The 20139-nt window shown below is 40.5% G+C and overlaps 1 protein-coding gene across 3 annotated transcripts in view; it reads right to left on the minus strand.

Annotated features, from left to right (window-relative positions):
• Nucleotides 1–20139, minus strand: part of Sacs (sacsin molecular chaperone) — an 85160-nt gene that overhangs the window by 51823 nt on the left and 13198 nt on the right. For all 3 annotated transcript variants that reach the window (XM_020187386.2, XM_074043726.1, XM_074043727.1), the window contains exon 2: nt 18240–18736. In XM_020187386.2, the coding sequence (XP_020042975.2) occupies nt 18240–18259 (20 nt within the window). In that variant the 5' untranslated portion in view covers nt 18260–18736. The remainder of the gene's footprint in view (nt 1–18239; nt 18737–20139) is intronic.

Genomic DNA, 20139 nt, shown 5'->3' on the forward strand with positions numbered 1-20139 from the left:
CCTGAGAAACTAGCTGAATAGGGTAAAAGTGACAAAATATCACACAGGTATTCATCATTGATATCAGTAAGATCTAGTTTCTAAGGGTACAAGGATGGTTTCTAATGTACGTTATCTAAATAAATGACAGGGTCATTTTGACAAAAGCTGTCAATAAATCTATGAGTTTAAAGAAAATAGGAATTCAATTTTAATGTGAATCTTGAGGAATATGAAGGGTGAAATGATTTGCCCAAAGTCAAAGTCACAGGACTGGGAAATGGCAGAACCACAACTGGAGCCCAAGATGGAGATGGACTCCATCTTGCAGGCTCTTCCCATGTTGGAAAGGGCTGAGGATTTGGAGACAAAGCAGTGATAGTAGTTATTAAAATCAATAAATAGCTTTTATAAAGGAACAAAAAATAAGGCTGGGCTCAGTGGTACATGCTTATAATCCCTGCTCCTCAGGAGACAGAGATTGGGAAGATCAAGGTTCAAGGCCAACCTGGGCAAAAAGTTCAGTAAGACCCTCCCCCGCCAGCTCAACAAATACACTAGACATGGTAGCACACCTGTGTTTCCAGCTACAGAGGTGGTTTAGGTAGGAAGACTGTTGTCCAGGACAGCCCAGCAAAAGCACAAGACCCTATTTGAAACATAACTGAACCAAAAAGTGCTGGGAGTGTGCTCAAGTGGTAAAGTGCCTGCTTAGCAAGTGTGACCCCTGAGTTCAAGCCCCAATTCTGCCAAAATATAAAAATAAAAATAATAACAATCAAAGCCCCTAATCTCATGCTTACATTCTACAAAAGGAAGAGAAGTAAAAAACAAATAGACAAATAACATAAATTCTTCCTATGAGGTCAGTCAACTAGTTCAGTCAGTCGGTTAAATGAGTATAAGTTAACAAACAGAGCAAAGAAGGTGGGTGGCTATAGAATTCCTCTCTGAGAGGAACAGGGGGCTGAATGAGATGCGGTTGCTGAGACAAACCTGGGAGAAACCAGGAGCCAGAGCAACCCACATACTTCACACATCATCTTCCATCGGGATGGGTTTTTCCATCTTTGGAAGATGCCTCATTGGGATTTTGATAGGTGTTTCATTGTATCTGTAGATTGCTTTGGAGATGGTGACATTTTAATGTCCAGTCTTCTAAGCTATGACACTGAGCTAGTTTTTATTTATTTCTGTCTTTTTAAATTTCTTTCAGCAATGCTTTGTAGTTTTTATTGGACAAGTCCAACTGCACTTTTTTCTACCTTAAATATATATATATATTAGCCAACTCAAATTGTGCTCTCATAGAGCCAAAGAAAGGAAAGAATACAAATAGCATGAAATCAGTGCAGATGGACAGATATATTATGAAGTGCAACATGGAAATAAATCCTATGAACCAACATAAAGGCAAAGTAATAGAAAGTGACATGGGTGCCGGTGCTATAGTGTGGGTAGCATCTGAGATGGGGCGAGATGATGCTGGCCATCTAGGAAACATGGCCCCCACCCAATGTCTATTTCAAGGATATGAGTTCTTCTCCTTGACTCGCCTCACCCTATTACCATAACCTCTGCTTAAAGTACTTAAAATTGAAGTGTCACAGCAGAGTCCTGCCCACTGTGCATCTCTACATGGCATACCTCTTCTAACTACCTATTTCATCTAGGTATTCTTCAAGCTGATGGAGCTAGATATAGATATAGATATAGATATAGATATAGATATAGATATAGATGTTTTTTGGTGGTACTGGGGTTTGAACTTGGGGTCTCACGCTTGCCAGGCAGGAGCTTTACCACTTGAGCCACTTCTCCAACCCTTGGTGCATATTTTTGTGTGCCACTGTGTTTTGCCTTTAGGTGCAGTGTGCACTATTTCTTTAAGAAGCTCTTCATTGGGAGGGGGTAGGGAGAAAGGGAGGGAGTGGGAGGTAGGGGGGAGAAATGACCCAAACAGTGTATGCACATATGAATAAATGAAAAAAAAAAGAAGCAGCTCTTCATTTGATGCATGTGTGAGGCAGTGTGTGTGCTTGGATATGCAGATGGCAATAGTCACCATCCTTTTCTCACACTAAGAGTCATTATGAATCTGAGCTCTAATGAAATGCTATCACCAGTGGAAGTTGACCACAGGACATCTGAACATCTGTGCCCAGAAAAAGTCTGCACAGGTAGGGTGAGGAGAACCCGCCACAGTGGCGCTTAAACCGGCCAGAGACAGCAGGTAGCATTCCAGACTAATGACAGCTGGGCCAGCAGGGATGTCACATGATGTCACTAGCAATGCTTCTGCCTCAACTAGTGCAAAGCCGTGCATCTCTGTGCTTATCTCTGAGCCTTCTCCCCTTCCTTACCCCTGTGTCTAACCCAGTTTGATAACCTCTCCATCACAGTGTTCTATCAGATTCACTTGACCTTGAAGGAGCAAGCAAGTGCATGCTCTGCAGTCCGGCTTGCTGGTTCTCCACCAGGTTTTATATCTGTGCTTGCCCAGGGCCTTCCCACACCTGCCCTTTGCCTCCCCACAGCCCTCCTGGCAGCACCACCAGCCTCACCCTTCCCCTATCCATGCCTTTCTGGAATGCTTGGCATATGATCACATGGGAAATGAGCTGATGATCCAACGTGTGCACAAAAGCATGACCAAAGATTGCAAGTGGCAGTTGAGGTCTTGAGAAAGGCGTGGCTAGAGAGAACTGTAGGGGAGCCAGTGTGGACAGTGAGCTGAAGATGTACCCTCATGTGCCAGCTGCCTCTCCATGTCACTCAGAACAAGAATCAGCAACCTGAGCCTACCAGGTCTTAGCCAAACCCCGCTTTGTCACAGGCCTCCTCTTCCCTTGGTTAAGAATCCTCCTGCCTCCCTGCCCCATCTCCCCACCTCAATCCACCACAACCATGCCTGGCATCTGCAGCACTTAAACACCAAAGCACTGTCCCTGCCCCAGGTTCTTTGCACTTGCTGTTCCTCCTGCTTGGCCTGATGCAGGTGGCATTCCTTATTCTATCCCCTCCATTACATCTGTGTTCAGGTGTTATCTTTTGATGACGGTCAGGAAGCTTTCTCATCACACTCCAACACAATCCCACTTCTTTCCATCCCCCTACACTGCCTTATTCTCTCCATCACCTCTATGCTCAGATGTGTACTCATCTGTTTTCTTATACACTGCCTATCTAAAACTATGTTGCTTATTTTCTGAGAGCAAACAGATCTAGGGCTCCCTCCTCAGCACCCGGAACAGGGCTTGATGTGAACAGAATCCCAGTCAGCTCAGGCTGCCATCACAAAACACCACAGTCAGGGTGGCTTCAGTTACACACTATCACAGTTCTGGAAGCTGGAAATCCAAGATCATGGCAGAGGTTTCATTCTGAGTCCTCCTCTCTTGGCTTGTGCTCACATGACCAAAGTAGCAAGCTCTCCAGTGTCTCTGCTTATAAGGGCACTAACTCCATCATGGGGTCCCACCCTCGTGATCTCATCTAACCCTAACTACCCCCTAAACACTCACCTCCTAATACTGTCACATTGGAGGTTAGGGCTTCAACATACAAATATTAAGAGGATACAAACACTCAGTCCATAGCATCACAGGTTCTCAGTAAACATTGCAGCATCACTTCCTGCTTCCTGCTCACTGCTTCTGCACCCTAAACTCCCAGGCTCATACACTGGGTGTCTGCACCTCTGCCACCCACCCCCTTACTCCAGTCTTGGTTTCCTTGGTGGAAAAACTATGAACCTATTGTGAAATTATGCCAAGTGAGAAAAGCCAGTCACAAATGACCATGTACTGCACATTTGTATGGCATGTTAGAATCTGCAAGTCCATACAAATGGAAGGTGGGGATGTAGGCAGTGGGGATGAAGTGCTGAGGCACCTGGGGTTTCTTTGCTGAGAATGTTCTGGAATCAATGCCAGTACCTGCACAGTCTTGTGAATATCCACAAAACTACTGAATTGTACCCTGTAAAATGGTACATTTTGTGGGAAGTAAATTACATTTAAAAAAAGAAATGAGCATCATATTTAATGGGAATCCAAAGGCTTGTCCCAGACTTCCATGTGTAGTGTCCTTCTGAGCACAAAATCACTGGAGTGTGGCTACATAGGCTTTTCTAGGGAGCTGGTGGCTTTGCTATTTAACTGTCTTCTTACGATGTCCTCAGTTCATTACTAGAATGGTGAAAACAAGTGTCCTTGCTTGAACTACATATGGAAACAAGGTGAAATAAGCACTTCTCATTAGAATCTTCAAGTTCTTTCACTCTCATCTGTCACTGTTCCCTGGTGACTTCCCCACCTCCTCTTCCTCGCTGCTCATCTACACAGCTAACTAACCCTACTGTCATCTGACCTTGGTACAGACATCCCTTCCTTCCTCAGAGTTCACTCCTTTGGATTCAACTCAAGTGTCCTTCCTGGGGATGCCCAATGTTTCAGGACACATCACTGCCACAAGCCTCCTCTCTGCCCTGCTCCCTGTCCCCTCCCAGAAGCAGGGGCTTCTGGACAGAGTGCTTGCCCCGCCAGCTTTGCCATCCAAGCCTGAGGCAGAATAGAGGCATGACTAGAGGCTGTGCTGGAAATGCAGGGAGTCAGGTAGGATTTATCCAACGGCCACATTCAGTGCACAATAAGCCAGACAAGTGGCCCCACTCATCTCTTTGTGCTCACGGATATCCAGTTGGTTGACTTTTATTTTTAGTTTCATTAAACATGTTTGGGAAATGATGTCATGTTTCTGATTTAGCATCCCTGCCTTTCTCTACTTCCAAAGAGGGCAATATGAATTCCCCAGAGTGCTGTAAAAGTCATCATAAAATAGCATAGCAAAGACTTCACGAGAGGCTTTTAACCAATAGCTACTTGATTGCCACAAATTCTAGGTTATTCAAAGAAAATTCTGTTAAAACAAAATTAAGCAGAAAGGACCTGAAAGGTCATCGCACTCTAAGCAGACTTTGCATTAGAAAGGAAAACTGTGACTCAGGCCCCCAGAGACTGTGAAGTGACACATCTTGAGCTGTACTGGACATTTCAGGGAATGTTAAAACCACACGTGGTTTCTGAATTCCATTTACACTTATGATGGTCTTTGGTTAAACGTCCTCCTTTGCAACATCTCCTAGGAACTATGGAAATAATGAGCTAACTATACAGCATAGTACATTAAAAACAAATCCAGCGGGGCCTAGCCATTAGTGAGTCTCAGCCCCAGGCACAGTAGTAGGAAACTTATGACATTAACCTCTAAGACATTCGTTATACAACTGATGAAGCTGAACACAGTAAAGAAAACAACATGAGCAAATAAAGTTCTTCTTCCCTTTTTCTCTGTCTTCCAGCTGTTGCTCTGCTTTCAGCCAGTTAATCATCCTGCTTTGTCCCTTATTTTCCTGAGTCATTGTGCTTTATTTTCTCCCTTTCTCCCTCCTCCACATCTCTCATGGTAGTGAGTAAGGGCATGACTCTGTCGCACCCCTGCAGCTAGGAAGTTCTCATCTGGAGGACTGGGCTGATAGCATCTTTCCCTATGGTGTGAGGTGGAATGCCATCACTGACCTGGGAGGTGCTCATTCATACTGGGTGTCCCCTAGAGTAAGAACAGGGGACACCCACTGTTATAGTGACGAAGGACACAGTTCCTGTATTTGGAACACACCACTTCCTGGCAACAGCCACCCAGCAGGAATTAAAAGATGGAAGTCTCCTTGCTCTCCTCTCTGCACTCTCAGCCTCTTCCTTCACCCTTTCTGTTGCTTTGCCCTCTGAAGTCAAGGCCAATGTCAGGGAAAATGTGGAGTACACAGAAAGAGTCTTGAGTCTCTTAAAACTGTTCATCTCAACTTCTGCCCCTCTCCTAATGTGCCCCACCTTTTCCTCCACTCCATCCCCAATTCTTATGATCTGTGTGCCTGGAGCAGGCTGGCACTACCAGAGGATGGAAGAGAAATTTAGAAAGCATATAGCTACCCAAGACCACACCCAGAGTAAGAGCTAACCCTGAGTGAGCCCAATGCCTGTGTTGTTGTTTTTAATCATTGTACATATACCCATACGGGCTTGTTGTTGGTGTAGCTAGAGAAGTTTATCTTGGAGAAAAGATGAGTCTCTGTGGTTTCAATGTTGCCACCAAAACTCAAGTTGAAATTTAATTCCCTTCGTGAGGGTTTAAGTGGTGGGACCAGGTAGGAACTTGCAATAAGGACATGAGTTCACCCATTCAAGGATTAATAGGTTAGTGAACTGATGGGTTAGCTCAATAGTGGGTCTGTCACAAAAGCCAGGTTTGCTCTGTCTCTCATGTAAAGCCCTTCACCACTTTGGGACTCTTCAGAGAGTTCCCACCAGCAAGAAGACCACATGGTGATCCTCAACTTTGGGCCTCCCAGCTTCTAGATCAGAATAACCCTTCTGTTGTTTATTGATTAACTAGTCTTGGGCATCTTGTTACAGGCAACAGAAAATGAACTAAGACATGAGTCTAGCAACATATGCTATTCAAATAGGAGAATGACTTTCATGTATAGAAGTTTCTGTGACTCCAGAAAGATTTGAATTTACTTTAAAGAAAAACATCTTGACTCATGTTCAATCACTTCTGGCCCACTATGTGCTGAAGCCTTCTCACATAGGATCACTGTCATTATCACATTAATTCTCAGTTAATCCTACCAGGGAGATATTACCATTCACAGTCATAGCTAAGGTTGAGCACCAAGCCAGGCAGGTAAGCAATTTGTTTATGGTTTCCTCACAAATGCAAGTGCCAGGGTTGGAACTCAGCTGTCACTCAATTTCTCCTCCATGGGGCTGCATCCTGCCTTGAAGCAAAGAGAATAAACACCCTGCTTGAGACTCCAAAGACCATGGTCATCAGTGTTTAGGGACACCAGTGTCCTAAACCCTATCTTAAGGGCTAAGGACAATTTTATATTCTCAAAATCATGGCCATTTTAGAGTCTGGTTAGACATAGGTAGCATGGAGCTTTCACATACACACTGGAAAACACTTCTATTGGCTGAGTATTCCTTATTTCAAATGTTTGAGACCAATCCAATATTTTAGATTTCAAGTTTTTCAGATTTGAGAATATTTGCATATATCTAATGAGATACCTTTGGGATGGGACCCAAGTCTAAACATGAAACTCATGTGTATACACACATCCTGAAGGTAATTTTATTCAGTATTTTCAAGATACCTTTGCTTGACTGACCTGTTACATGAGGTCAGGTGAGGAATTTTTCACTTATGAAGTCATGGTTGTACTCAAAAAAAGTTTTGGACTTTGGAGCATTTTGGATTTTGGATTTTTTTGATTAGGGTGTTCAAGCTGTACTAAACATATAGGATACAGGATAAATCCACAAATACAAATCACAAAATAGAGATGTATGCATTCAGCAAATCACAAAATAGAGATGTATGTATTCAGCAAATGTCTTAACAATTACCTACTTACCTAAAGATCTTACTGTTATCTATTTCTGTTCAGTTAAGTGTTGTCAGCTGAATTCTGTCTCTAAAAATACACCCCATTTACTCAGTTCTGACATGGCGTATCCAACTGCATTCCTAGACCATGGCTTGATCAAACTAACATCCTCTGTTCAGAAGTAATTGATAAACATGAGTGATTTATGAAAAGTAAATAGGAGTCTTATCCATTTTTGTCATTTAAAAAATTCTTACATTCACTACAGGGTTTCTATTGTTTTATTTTGTGTGTGAGGTTTATTGTTTTTATTTACAGTTCTGGGATCAAATCCAGAACCTCAGGTACACTAGGTAAGTGCTCTACCACTGAGCTACACCCCCAGCCCTTAAGACAAATTAAAAAAAAAAAAAAAAAGACATGTTATTTATCCCATTTCTAAACATCTGCATTTGGAGTGAGTGGTGTTGTCAGTGGTTGGCCACAGCAACTTGGAAAGATGAGTTATGGAAATCAGGCCCACAAAATCACAGATCTGTGGACTTGTGAAGAATTCTTTGTGTTTTATTAAAAGAGGAGCATGTCACCGTCTTCCATATAGAGGACATGGCTGCATGTGTTTGCTGTCTTTCAGAACTATTGGAGGGGACACAAAGAAAATGCCAGGGAGGTATCAATCAAGAAAGCTTTATGAGAAAAATTAGGATCCCTAAAGAACAAACAGACTGGATTTTACATGGTCACTGCAATTGAACAGAACTTTATATGTTAACATCCTGTATTTTGCTCATTTCCCAAACATTTCAAATTTTCTCTCCACAGGATTTCACTAGATATATTAGATAGCTATAAAACAAGGAGAAAGGATGTCTGTTTACTCGGTGATTATAAAAACAAATGTTTCTGAAGCATCCCCATATAAGGAAAGCAAATAATGCGTATTTTATTTAGAACTCACTCAAAAATTAACACAAAGAAATCAAAGGATTGTTTACTATTTCTGTAATTGTTATAAGAGTAATGGTTAAGTCATTTACATAAAGAACTCACCAATAAAAAAATGACAGCAAGAGGATGTAGCTCAGAAGATATATCTTTTAATTCATAGAACCCCTTAGAGATGAGTTAGTCTCTCTGAACATTTCTTTTTGGCCCTCACTTATCTGTGAAAGTCCCATTCTCCTGTGTAAGATGGTACATCTTATAAGAAGGGTCTCCAGAGCCCCAGTGGACAGTGTGGTCAGAGACTGCTGTTTCTTTTTAATTTTTAATTATCATATATTTGTTATACTGGAGGTGCACTGTGACATTTACTGAAGTGCTTACAATATATTTTAGTTAAGTTCACCCTCTCCATCATTCTCCTTTATCCACCCCTCCCCTCACCCGAGAATGCTGTTTTTGAGCATAACCTTGCAATGTGATTTGTCCTTGAAGCTTAAAATCCACTTAGGCAATTTTTTAATTGTGAAAAATAATGTCTACAAAGACTAACCTTTTGTAATAATTATTATTATCAACTGGGAAATGTCGGTCACTTCATTTTCAAGACCTTAAAGTAAAAATAAATCACCACCAAGTAGGCATGGTGTAAACAGTCAACTGACTGGACCCAGGTGACCTTACGATGCAGCATCCACTTTCTGAATCTAACCTCTCTCAGCCTTCACTAGATGATCGTTAGGGAACATCAGTGGTATTTTCTTTTAAAATGTGTAGTAGCAATTCCCTATTATAAGATAGGAAGTAAAAGTTATTAACAGTCTCTTACCGTAACATGATCCAAAAGAATATGATAGGTGTGGTTAGTTAGTAAAACGTAGAGTGAGCACATCCCTTCTTCAGGGGACAGAATGAAATGAGCAACAGTTGCCTTCTCATTTCACATGATTTCTATTAAGCACATGCTCTTTGCCAAAGTTATCCTCTCTGAGTTTAGAAACACTTGATTCTGTAACTCAAATGAAGGTTTGAGCTATGTCTTCCCTAATTTAAAAAAAAATGATGTATGTGTACAGAGGGTATGGAGAACAGTATTCTCTTTATGGGAGACATTTGCTTCCATTCTTTTCCATGTGGAGAAAAGAATAAACTAGTACCTGAAATCTGTCCTTTTTGCATTTAGCCATCTTTTTCCTCCAACATGAGAAGAGCCTAACTCTTTCCTTTCCTTTTCTTTTCCCTCCTTCTTTTGGGACAGGAGTGATAGTGATGAAGGAGAGGTGAGCATGAGTATTTCAATTTTATATGGAAGTGTCAAAATTTTTGTGTATACATTTTCCAGAGGTCACAATAATCTCAAACTTCTTTTACATAGCTTTTCTGGTTTTTTATGTTTTTCAAGGGACTTTTTCCTATTCTCTCTACAAAGGTATATAAATAATTTTTCTATGGGATCTATTTACTTTGTCTAGGACCTACAAACTACGTAAGCTTCAATTATGTTTGACTCTTCAAAAGAAAAAGTGTTTTGTCTCTGTGCTCTTTTTCTTATAACTACTGCTTTTAGTCATAGCATACTTGAAGTAAGACTGGTTTATCTTAGAGGGTCACATATAAGTCATTTTTCCTGCTACTGAATTTTTTTAATCTTCAGTTAAAACAACAACAACAAAAAAATCATGACTCAGTTTGATTCTAAGTTACCATTTCTAAATTAGAATTCCCCTGTCTTCAGGAGATTCAGGAAGTGGGTTCATTTGAAGTGCTAATCGTTTATGCTGGGAAATACCTTAATTTTATATTATTCTCCTAGAAAAGCCATAGCTGGTTTTTTAGAGAAGATGACCATCCTAACTTGTGTCTAAAGAGCAAGGATTCTGTTACCCATACATGTTAAATAGCAGACAGGGCTGGCAGAGTGGCTCAGGTGCTAAAGCACCTGCCTAGCAAGCTCGAGGCCCTGAATTCAAGCCCCAGTACCACAAAAAAAAAGCAGACATATTCCTATGTGACAATTACCATTCCTCACTCAGGTGTTTGTACTGAACCTTCTCTGGTGCCGCCAGGTTTCAGGGTGACACACGCATTAGGAAACACGCTGACTCTGACGGCTGCACTTTGGGCTGGTGTCTGATATGATTGATGTCTAGTGACAATGGCTGCCTTTTCTTGGACACTCACTCCACATCAGATAACATGCTAAATGATTTACACTTGTCGTCATTAATCTGATATTATTGTAGGTATTATTTTGTTCGTGTTTGGGGAGGAAATCATTTATCCAAGGCAGAGACAAATGGCAAAACTGAGATTCAAATCACATCCATCTATAAGTCTATACTCTTTCCATGACACAATCCATTTTCTCCTGCAACAGGCAGGAGGAGATTTATGGAGCTTGTTTTGTTGTGTTTGGATACAGAGTTCTCTAAGGAAAAGAAGAGGGGAGCTAAGACACAGGCACAAGTCCCACATTCCTCTCTCCTGGCCATACACAGGAACTGGTTCTGAGCTGAAAAGGACAAAAGGTGAAGCCACGGTGTACATGAACAGTGGGCAGGACTGAGTTCATGCAGCACTGCCTCCCTCCCAGGAAACACCATTAGTGTGGGCTTGAAGAGAAGCCAGTCCTGTCCACACCACAACTCCATGTACACATTGCAGTTGCTGTGGGCTCAAGGGATCCATTGGAGGCCTGGGAACAACATCCTACCTAGGGCACTGGCTGCAGAGGCATGGTCAGCCTCCCGATCAAGGGGTGCAAGGCAAAAAAACTTGAGCAAACTTGTTGCTGAGCCTTTGTGAGACATTTTTGCCCTGAGGATGCCCAGAAATAGCTGGGGAAGAATTTAAACAAACTGAGAAGCATGGGTGGGGGAGGTCTTGTCAAACAAGTGCAGATTTGGACCCCTGGAGATTTATGTATTAATATTAACTACACTTATTTATACTCGGGAACTCCTGGACTCGGAAACTTGGGAACATTTGTCCCATCTTTGCATGGATGCTGGTTCTATTTCTGGGCACTGCCACTAGATCATGGCTTCAAGCCTGAATCTACTGTCCTTCATCAGGAATGGTGGGCTGTTCAGTTTTCTTGGCCCTGTGCAGTCCTCCTGCTCTTCTCTGTCTACGTTTGTTTTCATGCACTGAACTCTGCAGATCTCAGGAGCTTGCTATCCTGAGGACACTTGGCTCTGCCTTCTGAACTTTTCTTACGTGCATTTGGTATCATAAGAAATATAATTTAGTCTTTGTCTCTGGCACAGAACACCTAAAATGCTTAGAATATCCTGAGTAACAGGAATGTCTTCAATGATTCATAAGGAGCTCCTTTTGACCTTCCCTGACTTTGTGCTAAGAGGTGACTCTTGGAAGCCCCTAGGTGGCTTCAGAGTGGGGAGCAGATGATCAGAGGAACTGACTGTGTGATAGAGGGTTGGAACTTTCAGCTTCACCCCTGAACTCCAGTGGGGGGAGCCTGGAGATTGACTTCAATCGTTACTGCTTGATGATTTAATCCATCATTTCTATGTAATAGAACTTTAATACAAACTCTGAGGTGGAGAAACTGGGGGGTGGGGCTTGGAGGTTGATGAGCACATCAAGGTGTTGGGAGGGCAACTACTCAGAGGGTGCAGTGAAGGTCCAGGCCTGCCCACCTCACCACACTTTACCAGATACATTTCTTCCAATTGGTTGTTCCCCAGTAAGAGCCTTTGTAATAAACTGTGATCCTAGGAAAAGTGCTTTCCTGAGGACCAAGTCCTTTCAGCAACTTGGGGATGACGGAGACTCTTACATGACCTCTAATTCATGTTGAGTAGACAAAAGTGCAGGCAATGCAAGGCCCCATTCACAGCTGACATCTGAATTAGAAGCAGTCTTGGAGAACTGAGCCCTTAACATCTGGGGTTTATGCTAACTCAGGGCAGTTAGTGTCAAATTTGAGTGAAAGTGTTGGATACCCAGCTGGGATTAGAGAATTGAGGAATCGATTATTGCTGGAAAACCAGCACAATATCTACCATAACCCAACTGTTAATATTCATCTTCAATGTCTTCAACATCTGCTACTTCCACATGGTAAAGAAATGCATCTCACTGGAGGACACACAGCCACCACATAAGGACCCCCCAACACCTGGCCATCCTAGCCAGAGTTGTCATCATCTCTCACCTGGATTCTTAAATTAACTGTGATGGGTCCCCCCACTGCCCCTCGATAGAGCAGCTACAAGGACAGAAGGTAAGTCACATATCACCCTTTAAAACAGGCACAAGGTCCCCTGTCTTCCACAGAGATCCAGTGATTGGCTATCTCTTCAACTACATACTCCACTTCTCTGACCCTCATCCACTTCCCTCCAGGAATGCTGGCGTCCTCCTTATTATTGCAGCATGCCAGGCAGCTCTCACTGAGGGGCTTTGTCTGGAACATTCTTCCCCTAATAGCTTGTGACCAATTCCCTCATTGCCTTCAAGGGTGTGCTCAGATTTTACCTCCTCCATGAGTTCTGTCCTGACGAGACTATTTAAAACTGGGGCACAGGGTCTCACAGCCTCATCACACTCCCAAGGCCTTTTCTGTGCCTACCTTTCTTTTTGTTCCATACTATGATACTCTGTACAACTTAATTATTTATTGGATTTATTCTTTGTTTTCTGTCTTGCCCTGCTAAAATGTAAAGTCCACAGGAAGTTGACATTTTTATCAGTTTCATTCTTGGATATATTCCAAGTCCCTGGCATATAATATATGCTCAGTACATGTTAGTTGAGTGAGTGATTCTAAGGCCAGAGCTCATGTGGGGAATCCTCACAGAAAATAGCACGCTATTATCCCCAAGTTAGGTGGAAAGTTAGGTACTCAGAGCTGGCCTGCAGTAAGGCAGGAGAGGTGGCCAGAAATGACTGAGTTTGAACTTGAAAAAGACTCTTTTTGACCAAACTTTAGCCCCTCCGAGAACTCTCTTCCAGTAGTTGAGCCTGTTTTTGTCCTGTGTAGTGCAGTTGTAGCAGGAATGGCTAAGTCAGTTGAGTGAGACTCCCCCATCCTTGATATCCAATCACCTGCTCCACCTTCCATGCCTAAGAACCCTGTCAAGTCAGTGTCATAGGTGTCCCTTCACCCTGGATGTCTCTGCTCAGTGACTTTCCATCCATGACCCCTCACTCTGTCCTTTGATTGGAACTGCCCAACTGTTGGAAGTTGAGCTCAATGACCCACAGTGGCAGTCCTGACACCCATCTCCAGAGTCCTGAATAAAGTCTTCCTTACAGATTTCACCAGGGTCAGAATACTGTGCCCTTAACGCATATGGTACCACGACTTGTGTGAGATCAGACTTATCACTGGACCCCCAGGACCTCTCATCTAGGACTGCAGATGTGTGTCTTTGAAGTTTTTGCCTTCTTTCCTTGAATAATGGATCAGGGATCATTGGAGAACCTAACTCGACCAGTGCTCCAGAGGTAAATCCACAGACGTGGGGTAAGGAGAGATTTTGTTCCTAGAGATTCTTAGCATATTCTCAAGGCTAGGTTAGGAATTCCCAGCAGACAGAGGTGTGGTAGTGTCAAGGCTTCTCCGTCCATAGAGAGGCTGGGTTAGGGTCCTAGACTTCCTTGTTTGCAAGGTACCATTAGGTACCACCATGAGAAATTCTCAGTGGACTGAACTCCTCTCCACCCTTTATTTTCCATCACTATGGCACTAAGCCTGAGCTTGCTTTCTTCAGGCACAGTTTTACTAAGGATCATTCAGAACTTCAATGTCTTGCTGTCTTTCTTTCTTTTTCTTTCCTTCTTTCCTTTTCTTTCTTTCTTTCTTTCATAATAGTAACTAACATGCATCTGCTATAAAAATAGTTAACTGGGAAATAAAAACAGATGATGTCTGATATGCCTGCAAAAATATTTCGAAAATCTTTTTGGAAACTTGCAACCTTATTGTTATGTTAAGTAATAAGTATTTGTTAGTAATTTCTAAATAAGATAAACAATTGAGACATTCATTACTAAGCTTATTTTTATATGGCATGAAGAGGTAAATATATTTTGGACTTAATAAATAGGAAAAATTGAACTACAAAATAGCATATGCTTATAAAAATTGTGAGATTTGCTAAAATATTGGTATATGGCAGACAATTCACAATTGTCTATATTCTAGTTTTCTCTGTTAAAAAAGGTTGCCAAATTGTTAAAAGTTATAATCAATAGATAGACAGCTAGATAGATAAACTATTAAGAATAATAAGAGTGAAGATAAATAACTCATTATGCAAAACATGCCAGCTATATTTTTACCATGGGGAAAAAAAGAGAGCAATTTACCTAAAATGACTGATTGTTCCAGAATGAGAGAGAGGAAAGCACAGAACATCACCAGAATTGATATAAGTTAAAGAAGGTTTTAGGAACTATCACAAAAAGAATCTTATCCCATGTGGTCAGAGCTGCCTGTGATTGAATGGATTCATTTAGAAGGCTTATTTTTAATGTGCTTTAGTCTTGGTTAAAATAATGAGTTTTCTTAGATTCTCGGTCTGCTCTTAATAAGAAATTATTTTTTAAAAGTTTCTTTGCCTTTTGGTAATCTACTAAGGAACCAAAGGTTCTGTGTCTTATTAGAATACTTTCCTGTGGCAATCTTTATCATGACTTTGACTATTGAAGAGGACCAAATAAGGTTTTTTACAACCATGTTACGTCCCTGTGAATCTTTTAAGGTTCCTTTCGTTAGAGAGCTGGGCATTGTTTCATAGAAATCTAGAATCCTATTTAGTCAAGTGTTAAATCCTTTGACTTCTTCGACAATTTAGCTTTCCCAAAACTAAATCTTAAGTTTATCTTGATCTCTAACTAACCTTGCAATTTCAAATTCCCAGAGAATTCTTGGAAAATCCCAAAGGATTTGTTCTTTCACCTTGTAAAAAGAGTGATATTAAAAATAATAAAGTTTATATGGTATGTTGAATTGAATGAAAAACATTGTCAAACAAAATTCATACACTAATATTAATATTTCAGAAACTGTATGACACTCCTAGAAAATTTGTCAATACCTTCACTATCCATGACAGGATTGGTATAATGTTATCCATCATAATTCTGGCTATTGTTTTAACAAGCTGTGTGCTACAGGAAAAAAATCAGATTTTCTTGACAAACTCTCCTCTGCTCTTTAATCATACCCCTTTTGAAGTCTTATGTCGTCCACATGTATTTCCTGTTATACTATGATTTGTCCTGGAAAACACCTGTAATCAGCCATAAAGTCTTTGTGCTTATCCAAAGCAAGCAACCTCATTGAGTCCCCTTTCAGTCTTTCATCTGCAACTCCACAGTTTGCTCCAGGCAGTAACCATGACTGTGACACTGATGTGTGTGTCATTTCCAGGGACATTCAATCCAGACTTCCACCAGGTCCACTGGTGTCCACATTCCACCTCTACAGACCCTCAGAACTTGGCGACTCACTGCCTTTGAGACTCAGAAAGTGGATTTATAATTTGTTCACAAGACTAATTTTCACTTTTCTTTTTATTTTCAGACATTCCTTCATTAAATGCCTGACTTCTCTAACCATTCAGCAAATATGCTCTACTACCAAATCTCAACACATGCCTCCACTGGTCCTTAAGGAAGAAAAGATGATGGAATGAGGAATGGACTATGCTGTCTGTTCAGAGAAAAGAAGGATGTCTCCTCCTTCCTTAAATAAGAGAATGGCCTGAAGAATATTCTCCTTAACCAAACTTCCATCTGTCTCCCCAGAGCTTCTTTTCAATCTGGATTCTGTCTTTGACCCACCTGGCTCAATTGCAGCAAGAATCCTGCTAAGACCACTAATGGGAAGAACCCATGCCTTTGATCTCTTTGTACACCTAATCAAATGCTCCAACTTTTTATATGATCATTCTGTCAAAGCCAGTTTAGTAAGAATCCTCTACCTCGGATGTCACCTCTTGATAATTTTCCATCTACTAACCCTCCCTCTGCCTGCTGGCTGTAAAGCCCCAGCTTTCTCAGCTGTATTTGCAGTTGGGCCCCATCTATGTCCAATATTGCAATAATCCTGACACCTGTCACATCTACTCTAACTCTACATCTTTGCAAGTGTTGCTATAATGAGTCACTCATATTTTATCTTTAAGGAAATGGGCATCCCAAAAAAGTCAATGTCTATAAAACGCCATCCTCTGCAAAAATATACCCAAAATTAATTCATACTTCTATCTCAGTATAAATAGAATTGATCACTTAGTTATTGCAAGCACAAAATAATCTGTTGGGTTTTCAACATCTGTTAGATGCTTCAAATCAATCCTAATAGTTGACCATTCATAGTTAGTACCATCATCAATGGTTCTACATTATTGCTACTCTTTCAAATAAATGTATGAATTGGCACCCATGGTGCTATGCTGGTCCCAGATTTGAGTCTTCCCTCTCTCTTGAAAACCAGCTGCCATAGAAGAAGTCTGTTCTGAGGCTCCCATGCTGTGAAGAAGCCCAAGAAAGGCTGGGGAGAGGCTGTCTAGACAGAAGATGCTCAGTTATGCTTAGATACATTTATGAAGTCACTTGTAATAAACCAGCCAACTGGCACATAAATGAAAATGAGTTCACCTTCATTTGAAAAAGTATTTGATTCCAAAACGAGGAGCACAAACGCTAATATGTGAGTACTTCAGAAAGTTAAGAAAAAAGCCACAGAAATACTACAAGATAGCATGAATGATGATAGATACATTTCTCTCATGTTTAAACAATTTAGCATAATAACTGTTAGAAAATTAATCTCAGATTCCTTCTTATAGTAATAGGAAATACAGAAAAATAATCAAATGTTCCAATTATTAAATAAAAATCAAACCCATAAAGTAGTCTCGATATCCTTGTGTATTCACATATTTAAAAAGCAAGGTTGTGGGTAGACATGCCTGTAATCCAAGACCAGCCTGGGCTACATAGGAAGGTCCTGTCACAACAAACAAACAAATAAAACCCAATCACTTGCAGAATTTATACTGACAATGCCAAGAGGCCAATTCTACTGAGAAAGTAACAGCTTTGTCTAATGACAAAAATTCTTCAGAAGATAAGGGAAAAAAAACGTATTTTTTTTCCTCAGTGTTTCAAGTTTGGAAAGCCAACTCTGAAAAATCTTTTTATCACTTGCGATTATTATGTTATAAGATGCAAAGCCTTCCCTGATCTCTATAGTACTAAAATGTCTATTTGTGAACATACTATTTTAATATATCAGCCAAAATTAATAAAAGAGAATTTTGTTACATGCTTAAGAAGAAAAAGCAGTACATAGAAATTTACATAGTAATAAATGCATACATATTTTTGAATTAATCCTCAAGCTCAGAAAATAAGCATATTGCTTATGAAATAGTAACTACATTTGGGAAATGGAGCAAACATCTTTTCTCATCACAGCTTATACAGAAAAAGTAGTCTCTCTCTCTCTCTCTCTGTTTCCTTTCCAGCTATTTGTAACAATCCAAGTACTTTGCAGTTATTATGTATCATATGGTCACTGAGAGGCACTAACATAGACATTTTAGGAAAGAGAAAATAAATTGCTATAGAGTTCAGTCTTCTCTACATCCCAATGGTCACACCAGGAAAGAGAAAACCCCAAACTAGGACAAATGTGAAGGAATTACTTCCAACCCCTGGCTTAAAATGTTATGTATGCAAGTCCATTCATAACTGAAGTATCTCTATACACCATTCACTCCCTTTTGCCTCTAGAGAACATTTGTTTGTTTTTTGCCTACCTGTTGCATGCTTTAACATCTCAAGGCAGACTAGTCATTTAGAAAGTTAACTCATTTACCTATTCTCCTCAGTCTTCATTCTCACTTCTTCTGGAGTATTTCTCCTTGAAAACGATTCATGTATTTTTCTTCCTTCTGTTTAAGTCTTTTGTTAGTGTTTTCTGTAAATGAACACTCCACATTCAGGTCTTGCTGGCTGACAAAAAGTCTGTTTTCCCCCAGCAGACATCATCTGATGTCAGAAAACATGGTTGTGTTTTGTGTAAGTGTGACATACCACGCTGATGATGACTGCCTCTGACCCAGAAACTCACAGAAGTCCTTCAAGTAAAGCAGAATTGATTGGTTAAGAATTTTTGGCTTTTCCACAAAGCAAAATTAACTTATCCCCATGTGAGAACCTTCTGCATTTCTTGTTGGAGGAAAGACGTTGCAGAGGTCCTTGGCCCAGGCGTTTTCCAACTTCATCTCAGCAGATATTAAATACTCCACTTCTTGGTCAGAGCCCATCACCCAGCTCTGGAGATATGGACATCTTGGCCTTGCTTTGGGAATCCTGGGAGAAAAATCAAAGAAGGATAAAGAACAGAATAAGGAAAGTACTCCAAGTTAATGCTCTGAAGGTGCAATTCCTAATGGAAGACAGCCATGGTTCTGGGCTTCAGTGACCTTCTAATTATAAACTACAGGAGGCCAGACAGCTCTGCCAAGTGGCAGGCTTTTTATCTCTTGCCTCCCAACCAGATACCAATCCACAAACACAGGTTGTAACTACCCATGGTGATCTACTTATCAACTTAGCTCATTTATTCTCTAGTTCCCTGGCTTTTTTCAAGTGGAAATACATGATTTCTTTCACACACAATGCACCATTTTCAGGAAAAGCACACTTTTCAAACCTCCAACTGCATGTGCACAATTGCTCATGTTTGAAAGAGAAACATCTACCTTAGAAGAAGAGTAAATGTGTCTATCAAAAAGGCTTTACTTAAATAATCACTGGTACCTGCAACAGCCTAATGGTTTAAAAAATAAAGAAAAGGGAGGAATGATAAGCTTTTGTAGCAATGATAAGCCAAAGGGACACATGAAACTGAATTTTCTGTCCATTCATACAAATGTCATGGTGCTAAAACACCTGATCATTTTCAAGGTGGCCTCTTAGGCTCACACTTAATGGTTGTTCAATATACTGTAGAACTTTGAAAACCACGTAACTTTGTTTAAACTTGTTCAAGGCAGAAGTGATGGGCTGAAACCAAGAAAACAGCTCCTGGTTTCTTCTCTGTACTTATTTTGCAGTGCTTGTATTAAACCCAGGGCCTCAGACATGTTAGGCAAGCCTCCACCATGGAGCCCTCCAACAATCTTTCTTTGTGGTCAAATATAGGCATATCAATTCTAGCTGACAACATTATAGATTTTTGGTTGTTCACTAAAACCTACGAAAAGAACTCAAAACTCTGTAATTCAAACTTCCCTGTAAACACCTCCCCAGTAACTTGCTACAATTAAAAATCTTACTAGACATTTTGATTGAAATTAGTTGAAAGAAATCAATCCAAACTCTTACCATTCTTTTCTATAAATCATGACATGTTGATTGTCACATGTCGAGAATTAAAGAAATTTGTATTTAAATTTAAAATTTAGGAATCAAAATTAAATTAAGGGATTATACTCATGAGAGGAATAAAGTCTTTTATATGATAATACATTTATAAGATTAAAAAGGGCTGAGTAAAATAATGTATACACATGTACATAAACACAAAAATGATAAAAATAAAATTAAAAACAAATAAAAAGGGCTGAGTGCATGACTAAAGTGGTAGAGCATACCTTCCTGGCAAGTACAAAGACCTGAGTTCAGACCCGAGTACTGCCAAAAAAAAGTTGTTATGACTTTTAAAAATTGACTCATCCATTTGAAATGTTCAGATTGCAGAGGCTAAAGTT

This window comes from Castor canadensis, chromosome 10 (genome assembly GCF_047511655.1).
Source record: "Castor canadensis chromosome 10, mCasCan1.hap1v2, whole genome shotgun sequence".
Taxonomy (NCBI): domain Eukaryota; kingdom Metazoa; phylum Chordata; class Mammalia; order Rodentia; family Castoridae; genus Castor; species Castor canadensis.